At 35.3% G+C, this 17,684-nt stretch overlaps 1 protein-coding gene across 38 annotated transcripts in view; it reads left to right on the forward strand.

Annotated features, from left to right (window-relative positions):
- RIMS1 (regulating synaptic membrane exocytosis 1) overlaps window positions 1–17,684 on the forward strand; it is a 299,994-nt gene that overhangs the window by 213,756 nt on the left and 68,554 nt on the right. For 30 of the 38 annotated variants that reach the window (XM_079299111.1, XM_079299113.1, XM_079299110.1 and 27 more), the window contains 2 exons: window positions 2,457–2,528; window positions 6,678–6,790. In XM_079299111.1, coding sequence (XP_079155237.1) covers window positions 2,457–2,528; window positions 6,678–6,790 — 185 coding nt within the window. Of the gene's footprint in view, window positions 1–199; window positions 278–2,456; window positions 2,529–6,677; window positions 6,791–17,684 lie in introns of all 38 variants that reach the window. The other 8 variants (XM_079299098.1, XM_079299120.1, XM_079299105.1 and 5 more) reach the window with 2 other exon arrangements.

Genomic DNA, 17,684 nt, shown 5'->3' on the forward strand with positions numbered 1-17,684 from the left:
AGACTGTTGATCTTAAATCTAAAATTTTATAGTGCTTGGAATAGGAAAATAAGAAATACAGCTTTTCTCAATAGATAGTGACTTAATGCTTTTTGTTTATATATTTGACTGCATGTCTCCACCTTCACTGCATGTGACCATCTCTCTGTTTCTGCTCATTCCGTCCAAATTCACATCCATGTTTCCAAATATTGTGAAGAACAAGGACGCTGGAGTCTTGCATTCCAAAACAGGACAGTGTAGACCACCTAAGTGCTAAACCTGGAGCAGCACAGAGGTATCCTTATTTACTGAAATCATAGATCAAAGTAAATGAGGTATTGCTTATAGTATATTCTTCATATGCTCTGCATTCTTTCACATGTTTTCTTTTGTTTTTTCCCCCTGGTTTTATGTACAAGTACATTTATGCATGTATCATTCATGGATAATATTTTTTTTTCTCCTCTGAAGTATGTTTAGGAAGTAAATCAGAGCATGTTGAGCTAATTGGAAATATATACAGCATCTTGTTAGCCAGAGGAAGGAAACAAAAGGAAAGTGATTTAAAATAATTTCTAGTATGTGCTGCTCTCAAGGACAGCCCTGAGAACAGAGAAATGAGTGTGCTCAGCTCATCAGGGCTGTGTATTCCTGTGTTACTTATCACAGCAAAGCACATCCTGCTCTTAGCTTTTCCACCTGACTGAAACTACTCTCTATGTGCTCTCTTTCTCCACTGCATGCAAGGTCTTAGTCTAGGCAAGCAACATAAGGAGTAAGAGAAGAATAAAAATAAGCCCCTAACAGAACCAACTAAACAGAAAATGAAGAGGGTGACATAATTTGAATGGCAATGCTTCATACCATGGATCTAACCATAACTTTCAAAACCTTGCTAACTGTAGGTTTTAAGCAAAGCTGCAGCATTTAATATGTGCTTTTTCCTCTATATCCACTTTATATTTGTCCTGGTAAAGAAAAAAAATTGAAAAGCAATGAAAAAGCAATGAAAATATATTAAAATAAATCTGAAAAAATAGATTGAGGACAAAAGGGATTTTAGTTTTTAATCTGACATACTGTGTTTTGTGAGAAAATACATTTTTTAAAATCCAGAAAGTATTAGTAATGATCTCTGCTCATGCAGAAAGCGTTTTGTATTTTGCTGCAGTGTTTCATTTTTTGTGGTATCCACTGCATCACAATAAAATGCTCATCAAATATTGCAGTGGGTAAAAATAATTAAAATCCACTATGATTATGCTCTTTGGGCATAACTTGGTGTCACAGCTGTTTAGGTCTCTTCCAGTTCAGGCACTGGATTACTCTTTATGTCCAGAAAGGTTTAAAAGGAAAACATGCTATTTTAACTATTTTTTGTGTCTCTCTGTTTTTCTCATTTATATAGCCTAATATATGACATTGATTGTATCATTGCAACATCATGCATGCATTAAAATTTGTCAGCATTTCTGGTCTAGGATTGAATAATCATCACTCCCTGGTTTTACCACTCCTGAAACACTGTATGCACTTTTCTTCTGAAAAAATAGTATATTGATGATTTTCTGAGGTTTGAAGAAATAAATCCTAATTTGTAAATGCTGACATTATTATGGATAGTACAGAACACAAGACTTTCAGAGATTTACATATATTTGTTCTCCTGGGTAATAAATGTGAAACGAGGCTTTACCTTTGTTCTTATATGTATAGACTCCTATTACTCTTCATTGTTCTTGTTTAATATCAAAGTGAGTGCTTAGATTGTCTGAGGTTAACTAGTGCCTCATTATCCAAATGTCAGATGAATTCTGTAAAATATTTGTGTCGGAAAGGAGTGAAGGAGTGAAGGAGTGAAAAAAATTTTGACTTATTTATATTGACCTGGAAGAAAATAGAATTGGTTTAATCGGTTTCTAAATGCTTTAAAATGTAATGGAATGAGATTTTTGAAAAAACAAGTTTTTAGTAATATAATGACAGCCTTTTATAAATCTGATATGATGCAGTATTTGTCTTGATTTTGAAATTTAGATGTAAAAGCAATTTTTAAATCTATTTAAACCTTCAAATAGTATTTTCTGGTTCTTTCTGCAAGGTTTTTTTCCTACTGTCTTCTCTGAACTTGTTTCTCATGCTGTTAAGATATGACTTACAGCTCTGTGAGGAGTCATTGTTTCTAATCAAATGCAGGCTGTGAAGTGGAAACTTGTTGCAGGCTCAGTCAGGATTAATGTTTTCTTCCTTGTTTTGGTACCTCATAAGCTGCACACCATGAGCCTCAATCAAACCTAATTAATGCAATGTCTGTTAAACCTCGGCTTCACCAGCCTGTTTATTATGATAGTTGTCACTTTCTCATCTGTCAACAGTTTCTTTTGTTACCTTTATAATACATGAATAAATAATCTTCATATTTCTGTATTCTTTTTCTTCTTTGTTTATTTCTTTTCTGACATGTCATTTCACAGGCAGTCCAGAAAAGTGGAAAGATATAGCAGCCAAAAACAAACTAGGAAAGGTCCTGCAGCTGAAGCAGAAAGGTAGGAGTGTTGAATGGTGTGTAAGCATCTCTTTTTATCAGTCTGATTCCAGATTTTGGAATATACCTCTAATACAAGTTTTTTAGAACATCTATGATGGTACCAAAAGCTATATTGCCATGATTTACAGTATTATATATTTTGTGTCTGTATTATTAGCACTTTGTTGCATACATATGGAATTTTTCTGGCATTCTCCATCGTTGCAGAAAAGCTCAATGGCAAAGACTAGAAGTGCTTTTCAGCACTTTAACACTGATTCTTTTTCAAAAAATCCTTATTTTACATTAACTTTGAGGATGAAAAACCACAATGGATTATATATAAGATAGATAGCTGTAACAGATAAATAATTCAAAATTTCTCTGATCAAATGAATTTACCTTTAAAAGATAAAAAAATTGATGTTACACATTTAAATCTATCATTGCATAAATTAATATTAAGACAAACTTTTTTTATTAATTGAATTTTTTAAATTTGTATTGTCATGTCTTTTAACTTTGATGTTACAGTAGTATGGGGTTGTATGTTCAAATTTTTAAGAAAAAGTGATAAAATAAAAAAATATACTGAATAATAAGTACATCTAGTTAAGTTTTAAACCCTGTATATTGACTGAAATAGGAGCAGTGAGGAGGGATGAAATCCTGCCTTTATCACAAATTAATTTGTGTTGTTTTGATTCACGGTGGAATGTACATCTGTTTACATTGTGAGAGCTTTAAAACTTCCATAAACACAGACATCTCTATTTTCTATGAAATTGCCCATTATGTAGCAAAACTTCAGCACTTTTCTTTAGTTTTACTGCCTATGGTCCCAGATTATTGTTCCCAATCCAAAAGCAATGGCTACATTTTCCTTGAGTCAGGTGATTCTGTAGTACCAATAACCCAGATGCTTTTTTCAATTTGGGTTGGAAAGATTACCTGAGTGATGACTAAAATCCTTGCTATGATTGAATCAGGGACTGTTGTGCCATGGAGAATACTGAAGCCTTTATGTTCCACTATTTTTTCTGACTTCTGAAAAGTAACTGATGTCCAAGGGATTTGGCTCTTGGTAATTCAACAATGAACCCAGGGAACAAAATCATAGAGAAACTTGAACTGTACTGCTTATTTTTATATCTCTATGACACATATTGTAGGCTTCTGGTTCCATAAAATGATTCACTAGTATTAGATGCAAGACAAAAATGTTTCAATGAGTTTGAATGCTGTAGTTCAGTATTCCATCTTAGATGTAATGTTGCATTATGTTCTATTTGGCAGAAAGTTTTGTTAATAGGACAGGCAATGAATTTTCCTCTCAAATAGTCCTGAGACTATTTCTTCTTCAAATACTCATTTTTGTTGTACAATTGGGCTTTATTTTGCCATTTGCAAGTTCTGTCTAGTATAGTTCAGCAGATTACTGGAATAACCTATCAGCATGCTGTCAGCATCTCTAAAAAACATTTAAACATGCTATATAAGATGAAGTTTTTTGTGTAGTGTGATAGCTTAGGAAATGTACATAAAAGGCAAAAAAACAGCCTTTTGAAGATAATTTGTAAAGCCCAAAAGTTCTTTTATTTCAATGAGGTAAGCCTTCTAGATGTGTTTCAGCAACCTGTTCTGAAGGAGTAAAATTGTCATATGAACCAGACAGTTCCTTGGATACCCTGATTGTATCTTGTGGGGAAGTTGTGCTGAGTGTGTAAAGGGAGACTTCATAAGTTTGCAGAAATAAAAACACCACAACAAAACACCCCCCCCCCCCCCCCAAGAAAAAAAAAAACAAACAACAACAACAAAACAACACCCCATAATGAAATGATGGCACAAGAATTGAAATTTCTGATGTAATTTCTGGTACAGTAGTACTGTTCACAAAAGACTGCCCTGTTGGAAAGCCAAACAAGAGTAGAAGTGCACAGTTAGAATACTTTGGCACTCTACAAACTTGAAATGTTTCTCATTACCTTATACTTGTAGTGTATGCAGTTAATGATCTAATAATAATTATGCTCTATACTAACATGATCAATCATTTTACTGCATATTAGTTATACTTTCATTAGAGTTCCTTTAGAACTTTATTTCTGTTTTAGTACTTACAGGTACTTAAATAGATTTTTTTATTTCAAACTGTAAGGGAAACTAAGAGACTCACTTAGAGATTCCATATTGTCCTTTTCTAGGTCACTAAATAAAAGGCAGTTAATATTTTTAATAAAAATAAAAGGTATGTTTTAGAAACAGAAATGCTTTGTGGTAAACCCAGGTATTCATAGCCTACTCTGTGCTCATCCTTTGGCATATGTGTTGTTAGCTTGTGTTTGCTGTGTTTAGGGTGCAGCTAGAGTTTTTGGCCAACTGTCCACTGCAAGTTCAACAGTTCCACAGTTAGGATCATGTGTATTTGCAGTGGTGAGTGGTCAGTTTGTCATTTTGAAAATGTATTTGCATTCAGAATTAACAACTTCCATCTGACACCTCAGCCCTGTTCCTGTAGCCAGGATTTGCCATGTTCTTTGTGGGAGGGAGGCATTGGGAAGGTGTGCATGAAGCTAACAATGGAACAGTCTCTCTTTGGCCATGATGTTTTAGGGATCTGCTACCATGTCTTTCTAGAAGGATCCCATGAATGGCTGAGCAGTCAGTGATCAGGGGCAAACACCACTCTGGCCCCATGCTGAGGGAGCAGCTGGTGTCAGACCCTTGTGCTCTGTACATCACCCAGCATCCAGAGGCTCAGCACCACCTTCTCCACTTATGACAAGGCTGCTATCTGTCCAGCACAGCTTTCATGTCCTGCCTCCAAGGTTTCAGTGTGGTGTTGTACTCTGAGCACACATGGCACATTCAGTCCTTCTGGCACTGTAGATTATTCTCTCTTCATGGTATTTACACTTCTTCCATATTCTTTGTGCCACCTGCCTTCACCATCCAGATGGCACTTCTTGCTGATGAACTAGTTATGCAAATTAAGATTTAAAGACTGGCTGGGTCTCATCCTTCCATTGTTGTGTTTTGTTCTGTATCCATATGAAAATTATCAAAGTATTTTTCTTAAACACTCTGCAGAAAATCACGTTTCACACAGTAAATTCTGATCTTACAGGCTAAGAGTGTTAGTTGATCTACCTAGTAAAAGCCAACAGTATTTGAACTTGCACAAATGTGCTACTTTATATTACAAATTGTCTACTTGCAACTGGATAAACCGTGCTTATCCACTGCAGTGAGTGTGACATTGCTGTAATTGGCAAGGGCATTTCACAGTAAGCTCTCCTCAACGATCTGCTGCTTCTCATCTTTGTTTTACTTCCTTAAACCTTTTCTCTATAGTTATTATAGTTGCCCATACTTATATTAAATGTGAGGGTTCCAGAGGTGTTCGATGCCTTATACTCTGAAACTGTAACTGTGAATAAGACATCAATAGACAAAATATTCTGAAACAGTGCTAGCTAGAATTGAGCCAATGGGATTTAGGATATTTATTTAGATATTAATATTAAAAGTCTTAGGCATGTTTTGCATGTACACATACATACACACCCTCCCTTCGCCCATCCCAATACAAAAGTTAAAGGTCTTTTTCCTTTTTTTAGTTCAGGTAAAAAACCCATGCTATTCTTCGGAAATAGATACTTGCTATCCAGTGGCCTTGTGCAACTATTACATCAGCATAAAGGGAATTTAAATTTAAATTTAATAAAACATAAAAGTGGCATTTTATATAGCTCTTGTACCAGTGCAGGAGAATGTATATAAATTTTGAATAATAATCATGAGTGGTTCTTAGAAAACTGCTTTTCATTCAATGGTTTTTCCTTATTACTTCATTAAAAAAAAAAAAAACAAAATGACAAAAAAGCCAAACCAGAACAATCTCACAAATAAATAAATAAATTAAACAAACTAGATAACTAAAGGAAATAATTTTTGTATAGATAAAGGTAGTTAGAGAAATTAAATGTAAGACCTTATAAGTTGACTAGGTATCTAGACCTGAGTATGTGTATGTGGCATAGACCGAATGCAAACTTTTTCAAACCCATCTTCAGTACCTGCAACTTAATTTATTTTTGAAATTCAGAATATGAAATGTGTCTTCATTTGCCTTATTTTGCTTTTATCTCAATTTCACTTGCAGAGCACATCAGCAAGGAAGTCCCACGCAGTCTCCTCCTGCAGACACCTCCTTCAGCAGTCGTAGGGGAAGACAGCTACCGCAAGTTCCCGTAAGGAGTGGCAGTATAGAGCAAGGTATCAAATAATGAGCTTGTGACAGCTCAAACTCTTTGATTTCTTACCTTCCTTTACTTTAAGTCTTCTTGCATAACTACATGTCCAGTGCTATAATTCTGCCAGTAAAGCAATAGAAGAGATTGAAAGCATCTTCGTGGTTTGGGAAATCCATTGAAGTTTGACCAGTGGGTTATTACATGTGGTTTAATTGCCTTACTTTTCTAGTACCCTTTCATGTTTAAATTTTCTATTAGAATCATGGTACTTTCCAACGTGTCTGGTATTTATCAGCAAAAAAAAACCAAAAAACAAAACAGCAGGCACAGGAATTTTGACAATCTTTCTCATTTCTTATTTTGTGGTATATGTTTATTGTTGTATAGCATTAAGATAGATTAATAATAAATGTCACAGAAAATGTTTTTCTTCTGGAGTTCATAGTTCAGTGAATAAAGAATGAAAACAATTACTGTGGGAAAAGTGAGAGCACAGGTCACCAGTCCTTTCTTGTTTAAAAATAAACTGATCAGGTGAAGAGTGCTGCTCTTTTCTGAAAAAGACAATGTAGACCTGAGAAGACAATGTAGAACTGATGGTTATGGAAGATGTTTCTTACATACTAAGATCAAATAAAGATGTACATTGTTGTTTCCTTTTCTAGCAACATACTGCACACAGAGAATGAGCTGTTATGGTAAAATGAAGTGGCACAATGGATAATATTTGTACATTTATGTTTTCTTCTGTGTTCAAAAAATCCTGTTTTTTTCATTGATTACAAGCAATAACTGAGATTGCCACAGGGTTTTGTTTGTGGGAATTAAAGAAATGCTTATAATGATGAAATGTTATAGTGCATTGCAGACCTGTTAGCAGATCACATTCTTGAGCAGATGAAGTTGCTGACCATGACCACCTTATCATGACAAATTACCAGTGAGGTTTTCTTGTGTGACGGCTTGCATTAATCTCCAATCAGTTTGCATTAATGTTAAGGCTTTGAGCTGTGATGGCATACAAACTCTTCAATTAGCACATATAAAATGTACTCTTGTTTTTTAAGTGTATTTATTTTGAATGACTAATATACAAGTGGCTTTTATTAACTTTAAACTTTCTATTCCGGTCCTCTCGTTTTGTAGTGACTCTAGTACTTCCTGAATTATAAGTTAGTTACAGACTACATTCAGAGTTTCTGTTTCTGCATATTAGCAAGTTAGGAGCTTTATAGGGAAATGTAATAAGTAATGAATTTCAATTTCTTCCATATTTCTACTTCAATTTCGGAACTTGTTGCAATATATAATGATGAATCAGCTTTTAATTTTATTTTAATTTGGCTTTCCTTTGCGTACTCATGTATCATCTTTCTGCTGGTCTTGGTAACTGGTGTGTGAGAGTAAAATACCAGTTAAAGTTTTGTTGAAGGCGTTGGAAATGAATGTAGAACTTACGATAAAAATGAGTAGAAGTGGGATGTGTGCAGAAGAGGAAAGAAAAAATGAAAGTTGAGCAGAAGGCCAAAGCTATCCCAGGTTTATGAAGTTGTTGGCACCATGAACACTTGTAATGCTGTTTTGGTGAACTCCTGTTTACACTGTGCTCACTATGCTTGCGCCTTATATTTATATTATATATAAAATGTGCAGGTGGGATGTGTCGTGGTTCACTGTGTTGTTACAAATCGTGCTGCCTGTGACACTAGGGCTATTTTACAGCACATGGAATCAGTGGTTAAAGAGATTTCCTTCCTACACAGTCCTTTGGTTTTGTCTGAATGACTGACTTTCCTTCTGAAAGGGAGCTTTTCTTATTTTATTCACATTTAATGCTCTATTCGGGCTCAGAACATATTTGTAGAGGAGTACAAAATTTAACAGAGTTTATAATGTGTTTAAAAAAATCATGTCAGTATGTGTTGAAATACATATGCTAGTATGTCTGACTTAATACTACTTTTAGAAATTAAATTCACTAAGGCCATAAGACCTAAGTACTTGCTCAGATTTACAGTACCAGAGTTTATTATTAGTTTCACCTCTATAATCCCTTTCAAATGAGTATCAGGGTCAAATGTAGTGCCCAGAAGTGATCTGACCTTAATATAGAATTGAACCCAAAACATACTGAGTTCTGTAAAAGATTTACATTAACTGTGCTTGGAACTGGAGTATGTCCTTGGTGGTTTAAATTCACAGTCACCATAGGTACAGATGATGTCATATTCTAGTGCAATATCCAGATGTCATCAGAAATATTTCAAAATGCATTTTCTTCCTTTACTTTGATTGTCATCTTGACATCATGATGTGTTTCAAGGAAAATCTGTATGATAAGCCATAAAGTATCATTTCTATAGTAAAGTACTTCTTTATGTTCCATAAAGATCCTGTTGTTTCCTGTCAAATGCTCATCTAAATATATATATCTGTGAATCTAAATATATACATATATGCATTTAAGTCTGTTGTACAAGACACAGTGGTTGCTGCAAAACGATTGCATATTTGTATATCAGGAATGGACTTCTTATTTGCACTGTTGCACATTTGGGAGACATAGAAGAATCCAGTGAAGTGATTTTATTACTTTTTAAAGTCTTCATTATGGAATAAATGAGAATTACTGAAGGAGCAAGAGACTGGTAGCAGTTTTCATGTAGAGAAACAGTGTGATATTTTAAATTCTAATCTCCAGTTTTTAGCTATCAATTGTAAATTATCATATCCATGCTAATAAGGCTTGACTGACATTGTATTTCAGACATTCCATTTTGTTGTCAAGTTTAGAACTAAACAAAAGCTTGTTTCCTTTTCTCTATCAAATGATACTGTGTTAGGTACTGTGTTGGTTGGAAGTCTGAGAATCATAAAAAATCAACTTACAAGAAAACAAGGTAGTTTTACAAGGTCATGAATAATTCACATACTTCCTTTTTAAAAAAAGCAAACAACAAACTCACAGAAGTAATTGATACAGAGAAGACTAAAGTAGTGATCCTTATTCCATTATGGAAACAGTTGGTACTACTGATAGGAAGGGAGAAACAACCCTAAATGTTGAGGAAAAGCTCAAGTTTAAGGACTAAAACCTTGAAACAGCATTATAATTTACCCTGGCAAAAATGGCAAAAAATAACAGGCTTCTTGGTGATTATGTTCTGCAGAGGAGGGCAACTTTGTGTAGCTTTAGAGTGGAGGACAGGAATAGTTATTTTCATTTGAGGCAATACTAACTAATTAATAGCAACTTGAGGGCATGCAAACTTTAAAAAGTGGTTGCAGTTAAGACTGTAGGCTTCTGTAATTTTTAGACAATGGGATTTTTATGTTTATTGCAGTCATATTCAAGGAAGACATAGTTGTATTTCTTTCCTTTGCAACCCTGTCAGAAGTATTTCTTCGAACACAAGATTGGAATGCTGTTGTGTTGAAAGGTCTTGAGATGTTTCAATATTGAAAATTAGTCCTGTATAGGTGTGTCTGTGTGTGTTTTCAAGACATCACAATTTAATACTAATTTCCCTAACTTATGGTATTAAAGAAGTGGTTTTGATTTTTCTTGTATTAATGGATGATTTTATAAAAGGACCTAATCCTATGAAGATGTTTTGGCTCAGTGACTAAAGCAGTGAAATTCTAAGCCATGGTAAGGACAGTGATGTATTCTCAATATATCATTCTGTGCTGGACTGTCAGAGATTTGAATCACTGTTTTTTTATTTGCATTATGTTTGAGTGGAGCTCTGCAATTGTTAAAAGGGATGGGGTTTCTGCATTGACTTTGCTTTTTAGCAGTTTCTGTAACAACTTTGTGATGTAGTTGCTTGAGTTTTAAATTATACTTTCATATAAAGGATGCATTTGTGATCTTTACTCAGTCCGTCCTCTGTCATTGCAGCTATCAAACATCACAGAATTCTTGCTTGAATAAGATTTGGGGGTGGGTTTCTACACTTTTGCATAATGGTTGATTGTTGTATTGATCAAGGAAGTGAATACACCAGGAGATGGTAGGAATTATATTATTACTCTAGCTAGTAATAACAAAAGAAAATAGTACTGTTGAAATTTATGAACCAGCAATATAAATGTACAATGGTTGTCATACAGCATGTTTTCAGGGCTAATTCGTGCAAAACAGATCTTACTCCCTCTATCTGCCTGGATTTGGGTCTTCACAGCATGTGTTTTTCATAGCTTTGACAATGTAGTTTCCTGTTTCAGAAGTCACATAATGAGAGTAAGGTTTGTGATAATAGCAGTCTGTTTCCATGTGAAGAACCTGACTGAAGCAGTGTGGCTGTGTGTGTGTTTCCAGTGGCACCTGGTTCCAGTAGGGCTCGTGAGGTGACACCAAGCAAAACAAGCGTGTGTCCAGGTTAGGTGTGGCTGTGCCTTAGCTCATGTTGGAAAAGGCTTTGTACAGCACTTGTGTGGAAGGTGAAGTGCTGTGTGTGTGCTGTTACATGAGACTCTGCTGGGACTCAATGGGGTTACATGCATAAAATTAACGTGTGTGATATTTGTGCAATGGTAGTGACGTCACAGAGGAACAAAGTGTTTGATGTCCAGTATTTTTTATTTTAGCAAATAAGAATGAGAATTTCATGCAGAAAATCAGTATGTTGTCAAATAATACACTGAGTTGCAGGTATCTTTTTATATTTAACCAACTTTAGATCCAAAAAGAAAAAGAAGTGAAAACAGTTCTGTGTTTGTGTGATCATTGAAATGTTGTTGCAGTGAGAGTATGGTTGTGGTAATGGTAAAAGATCAAACCCTTTTAGTCAAAAATGTTTCTCAAATCTATTAGTATAAAAATTGAGTGTCAGAAGAAAAAGAACAAGTCCTTTCAGTTTTAGGTTTCAGTCTATCAGTGTTGTTTGTTTTGTCTCCATATTTCTGGTTTTATTTTTAAATTATTAGATGGCACTGCATATTTTGAGGCAGCTTGTGGAATCTTTACTCATGCCAGAGAGTATTTTTCTTAGCATTGCTAACTTTCACAAATGAGTTCAAGCCTCATCCATCATCTTTTATGGTTTCCTTAAAAATGGATTTTTAAGTAGTCCCGTGGTTATTGAGTATTATGGATTTCAGTTTATAGAAAATAAATACATAATACTCATTATTGCAGAAGAGGCTTCAAATAGTGCTGTGTGGTTCAGAAGTAAGAGTGATATTTAAAACAAGATTTTTATGTCATTCATAAATTTGGGTATGATGATACTTCTCTAGTAAAATACTTAAAGATTCCACAATCTGGTTCTCTGTAACATCATTGTTTCTGTTAATTAAAAAAAAAAAGTCATAGGCTTTATTATTTGTCATGGTTTACCACTTTAATTTTCTACATTACTTTTACATATGCTGGAGTACTGCCTACTGTACATGCCATTGTCACATGTAACACATTTCTTTATCTAACTTTAAATTTGCTGATTTCTTTTTCTGTTTCCATCATTCCGTGCATTTAATTCATTGAAGAGCAAGAGAATTTTAAGTCTTCCACAAAAGGTAAATATTTATGCAATTTTTTACAAATGCTTGGCAACTGTTGATACTGGCTTTTTCTTCTTTATACTCCACATCAGTATATAGGTTTTAGTTAACAGTGTTAGCATGCAAACAGCTTGTTTCTCAAATATCTCTATGCTATCTGATGCCCCTCTTTAGAATCTGAAAATGGTTTCTCTCATGATTTCTCATGCTTCTATCAAAATGCAATATACTGGATTTAACAGAGGTAATCATGATCATTTACATGGCTCAGAAGGTGCTTAATTGAGTTAAAGTTCACACAAGGACTTACGATTTTTCCTAAACTGCTCTTGAGTTCTGCACAGCACATGCTTCTAGTGATGCAGCCATGGTCCTTGGCAGCTGTGAAGAATGTTTCCTAGGTGTGGGCTTAGGAATAGTTAAAGGTGATGATGGTCAGAAACTATTTTTTGTATGCAGAGAGATTCTGAGGAATGAACTGTGTTCAATTTGCATGTCAGTTCCATGTCTGAAAGTTACTCCTGTTGTAGGGCAGATTTTAGGGGCAGACATTCTATGCTCACCTCCTATAAATTCATGCCTGGGCTGATACCAGAGAATCAGTGAGCTCAAACAACAGGTATCTTAGGCTGTCCCACAAAGTGAAAACTGCAGTCTGTTATGTCAAAGCCACATTGCAGAAAAGTCCTATATTTTTTTTCCTTTTAGCTGAAAGTAGAAATTATTTCAAAATCTAAGTGAAGCTTGTAGAGAAAAAAAAAAAATTTAGAAACACCCTTTTAATGTTAAGATCAAAATACTATGCCACATAAACATTACTAGCACTGATTAACCTTTTCTAATCTTTATTCCTGAGTCTTGCTCATATTGGGACATTCTGGTCTGAATACAGGATTGGGTGGGTCACAGCCAAACTGTGAGTTGAGCTTGAATCGAAGCATTTCCTGCAACTACTTTACTTTCTGAAGGGATAAATGCTTAGGTAAAATTAAAGCAACCTTTCCACTAGGTATGAACTCCAACACCCATGTCAAATATACACAATTATGTTTTCATGATAATGTTGAAAGGAGTTGAAAAGGAAATATATAACTTAGGTGTTAGCAATTACATGTTATTTTTTGCAGTGTAAGAATATACTATGAAATGTCTTAAGAAAGTGCTAAGAGTGGTTGATTTTAAAGATTATTTCTGTCTTTATATTATATTTATATTTTATATTAGTATTTATATTTCTCTCAAACAGGACAGTACAAATCAATCTTACCTGTTTTGTTGGTTATGCCTCTGTCAAGATTTGGGCTGCAGTGGATGTTTTTTGTTTAAAACAATGGACTTTATGCAGTCAAACTAGACTGTCTCTAACAGGTTTGTAAAAGAACTTGTTTCCACAAGATTTGGATATGGCCCAGTATTTGGGCATGTGTAGAAGGTGGTGGGATATTTACATGCACAGATTCCTCTGGCTCAAGGGAGCTTATGGCAGATGAAACCCAGGGGCTGAAATGAGCTGCACAAAAGAGCAGCAGGAAGAGGGTAGTGCTGGCAGATCTGGGGGACCATAAGTATCTTAATTTGAGATGGTTTACACCAGGACCCCACTGTAGCTTCTTACAAGAGGTGAAAAGAATAGACAGCAGGTGAATTAGAGATGAGGGTGGAGGTGTTACAGGATATTTTGTGAAAGGAGACATAAATATGAGGGAGAGCATATACCACAGAAGTGAACAACACTGACCATATGAGTCTGCAACAAAGCAAACATCTGTTCCATGCAATCAATGGAAAAGGTTGCAATAAAGTCTTCAGCCAATTATGAAAATGCTGACCTTTTATTGCTGCCAAAATCAGTGGTTTGTTGTTTTGTTTTGGTTTGTTGTTGTTGTTGTTCCCTTTCACATGGAAGCTGTGGATCACCCCTGAAGCTCTTTGAGAAAGAACTGAATGTTGCATCATCCAGTTCAGGTTTCTATATGGGCAGATCCTCCTTCTGGAGGGAGTTGTTAAGCTCAAGATGGCCACAATGCCTCTGTACTGAGAGATCCAAGCTTATCTCCCATCTTGGAAATCTGACTGTGCTTTGGTCATGCCTTAATTGTGACTTGGAGGAGGTCGAGAAAACTATCAGCTCTCCTGGAAAGGAAGTTATCACACACAAGTAGCTACAGCAGGTTCTGGTCAGGCAGAGCAGGGTTCAGAGCCATCTCCCTCACTATCTGCATTGCCATTATTTTTTGAAGTTGTTTATTCAAAGAAGTCATAGCAAGTTCTTCATCTTGGCAACAAATTGATTTTTCAGTGTTACGTTATATTTCAAAACATTTATCTGCTCATGATTTTGTGTGCTTTTTAAATTTCATGGTAGAGTTTGCTGTGAATTTTTAGAGCCATGAAACCTATTGCAAGGATATTTTGTATATGCATTCTGCAAAACTCAGTCTGAAGGATAACAGTTAAATGAACTAGAGATTCTCTGTATTATTTCTGAAATGGATCATCCTGGTCCAACACCAGTGTGACTTTTCTATGCAACACAGCCATCTCTACCCTAGAAGATTCTCCCATCCAAATCTTGTTCTCTGTCATTGTTACGGACATAAGTTCTGCCTAGTTTCTACCTCAGCTGCCACTTCTCAAACCAGATTTTGTAAATTATTATTATTTCATATATAATTCCTCAAACCAGACAGTTTTTTCACCTGATTCCCATTCATAGGGCATCTGAGTTGCTCAGATGGATAAATCTCCTAGCTTTTGCTGTATAAAGCCTGTATACATGCTTCTAGACTGCACTACAGCTTTAGTTGTTTGCCACTGTTCAACCTTTCTTCTTAATAAGAAGACTGAAATTGAAGAATAGGTCAGACCTTTCTTGTCTTCTGGAATAAATGCAGTTCTCTGTTCTCCTGTCTGAACCTGTTGGATTTGCCCCATAAGCACTGTTATTATAAGTTTATGAGATAAATTTTCACTTCGACTTACTTTTCAGTACATATAAGAAATTTTTGTGTCATTTAAGGATTGTAGACCTTTTCTCTTAAAGTTTGCATCATAAAGGATGGATGTGCAATACATTCTGGAAAGAGGTACAGCCATCTGAAATCTTGATGCCAATTTCTTCCTGTTATGTAGTTTACTCTGACATTTAATAGTGCAGGTAAGACTCAGAGGTTTACCAAGTCATACTGTTTGCTTGCACCTCCTCTTTCTGTCTTGATCAACAGAAATATGAAGTGTCTCAAGAGAAAATTCTGAGTTTGTTGCAGACTTCATCATTACAGAAAATGGTACGGCCAGGGCTAAGACATCCATAGGTTTTCTACCATCTAGAAAGGCACACTATGGTTATCAGTTTGAATCACAGACCATATAATGTCACCAGTCATTCTGGCATTAAGCCCATACTTGGCTTTGAGCAAGAATGTTCTTTAGAAAGGTATTTTCACTTAATGAGTGCAAGGGTTAGGAATTTGTTCCTGGGCTTAATCACCTGACTTTTTAAACATGTATCTTACAACTTGTCTGAGTTACCTACCCTTTTTTGAAATGTATAAGGGGATTCTTATTAGATGTTATTTATTGACAAAATACACTGTTTTCCAAAACTTTCAGAATGTAGAGTCTCTTTGATGAATGTTGTGAAATAAGGTGGATAGGTAAAGAGTTAGAACTCAGGAATAAAAAACTGGAACTATAAAGGAACCTACAAGATTTTTGCTGCTCCTTGCTTGTTCATTATAGTTGCCTGTGATACAAAGCTTATTTAAATGATCCCACAAAAATTTCATATAGTGTGCTGTCTGCCTAATAGATGGGTGCATAGTACACTCTGTACAGTATAGAGTTTAGACTCCCTTTTAAACCTTAAAGGGAGAACTTTAGACCTTAAAATTATTTCTGTTTCTTTTTGCACTGGCCACTACTATTAGTGCTGCTTTTGTAGCTCTTATTGATTTTCACAGGGTTGATCTTTTGTTGATGCTAATGCAAGTTTAATTTATTTTAAAGTCATATTTCTTGCATTGTTAGATTTGTATTCTGTGGGTAACAGAAATATACCATATGACACATTGTCTAGAAGTGTTTTATTAAAGAAAAAAGAAAAACTTGGTCTGCCCTAGTACATCTGATATATTAGTATAGTACATAGATTATGTACCCATATTTGAAAAGGTAGCATATATTCTGAACATTTAGGATTTTATCCAGTTCTAACTTCTCCCTCCTAACAGCATTTAGGGATTGAAACATGCCCATAGTAGTTTTCTAAGGATAGCAATAAAGATGAGGGTTGTAAACTTGTTAGTGGCACCAGATGTAACTATATAAATCTTAACATAGCAGTCATATATTAAAAGGAATGTGACTAGCACATAAAATCTTAGTAAGCAGATAAAGTCTTAGAAAAATTAAGTGGCTATCTCTTCTAAGAGAAAACAACTGTTAGTCTGTCCTGATTTTCTTTGAGAGTAAATTGCAGACTGAAAATAAGATCTGTAGCTATTTTCTTTAGATTATTCCATGCCTTTTTTAAGTAGTCTCTTAAAGAATTGCATATTTTAGACTACCCCCAGTGTTATTGCTGAGTATGGTGCTATACAGTATGGAATGGTCCCTCTGGTCAGTTGGGGTCACCTGTCACACCTTTTTCTTCTCACAGCCAGGGGGAAGCCAGGACAGGGCAGGGGGCTGCAGCATGAGGAACAGAGAAGGCCTTGGTGCCGTACAAGCACTGCTCAGCAATTGCTGAAACACTGGTGTTTAATCAGCACCTAGTCACAACTAGAAGAACAGGCAGCTCTGAAGAAAACTGCCTCCCTCCCAGCCAGACCCAGTACACCTGGGATTACAGGAGTCAGACGGGTTTATAAATAGATCAATGGAATTGAAATATGACATTTTGATTCCATTCATATGTCTGTCTTTTCTCTCCTGCATGGCTTGATTGTTTATGTACATCGTTGTTGTTAACCTTCACGTGGTTTATTAGTAGTAAGCTTTGGCTATAAGGTTGCAGCCTTTATTTAAGAAGTCTGATCAATGAGTTCTCTCAATTACTTTTACACGATCAATCTCATATCTGAATCATCAGTCCTTGAAGAGATGAGAGTTACAGCTCTTTGAGATGTGGCTTCTGACACCAGAGAGTAACATGTTGACACGACTGATATTGATTGTAGTCGTGCCACTATTTTGGGACACTTATGGTAAATCTTATTTTTCATTCTAGAGCCACTCTAGAGTTTAAAGGTCTTGGGATTACAGTGCTTTGATCTGTAAATAATTGTGTAGTGCTACCTCTCAAGACCTTCATTAAAAACACTCAGTAAATAATGATGTCCTATAAGAAAGAAGATCCATATTTTTCTAAGAGGCAGGCTAAGTACTTTCTATGTCAAGTTTTTGTT

The sequence above is a fragment of the Erithacus rubecula genome (genome assembly GCF_903797595.1).
Source record: "Erithacus rubecula genome assembly, chromosome: 2".
Classification (NCBI taxonomy): Eukaryota; Metazoa; Chordata; class Aves; order Passeriformes; family Muscicapidae; genus Erithacus; species Erithacus rubecula.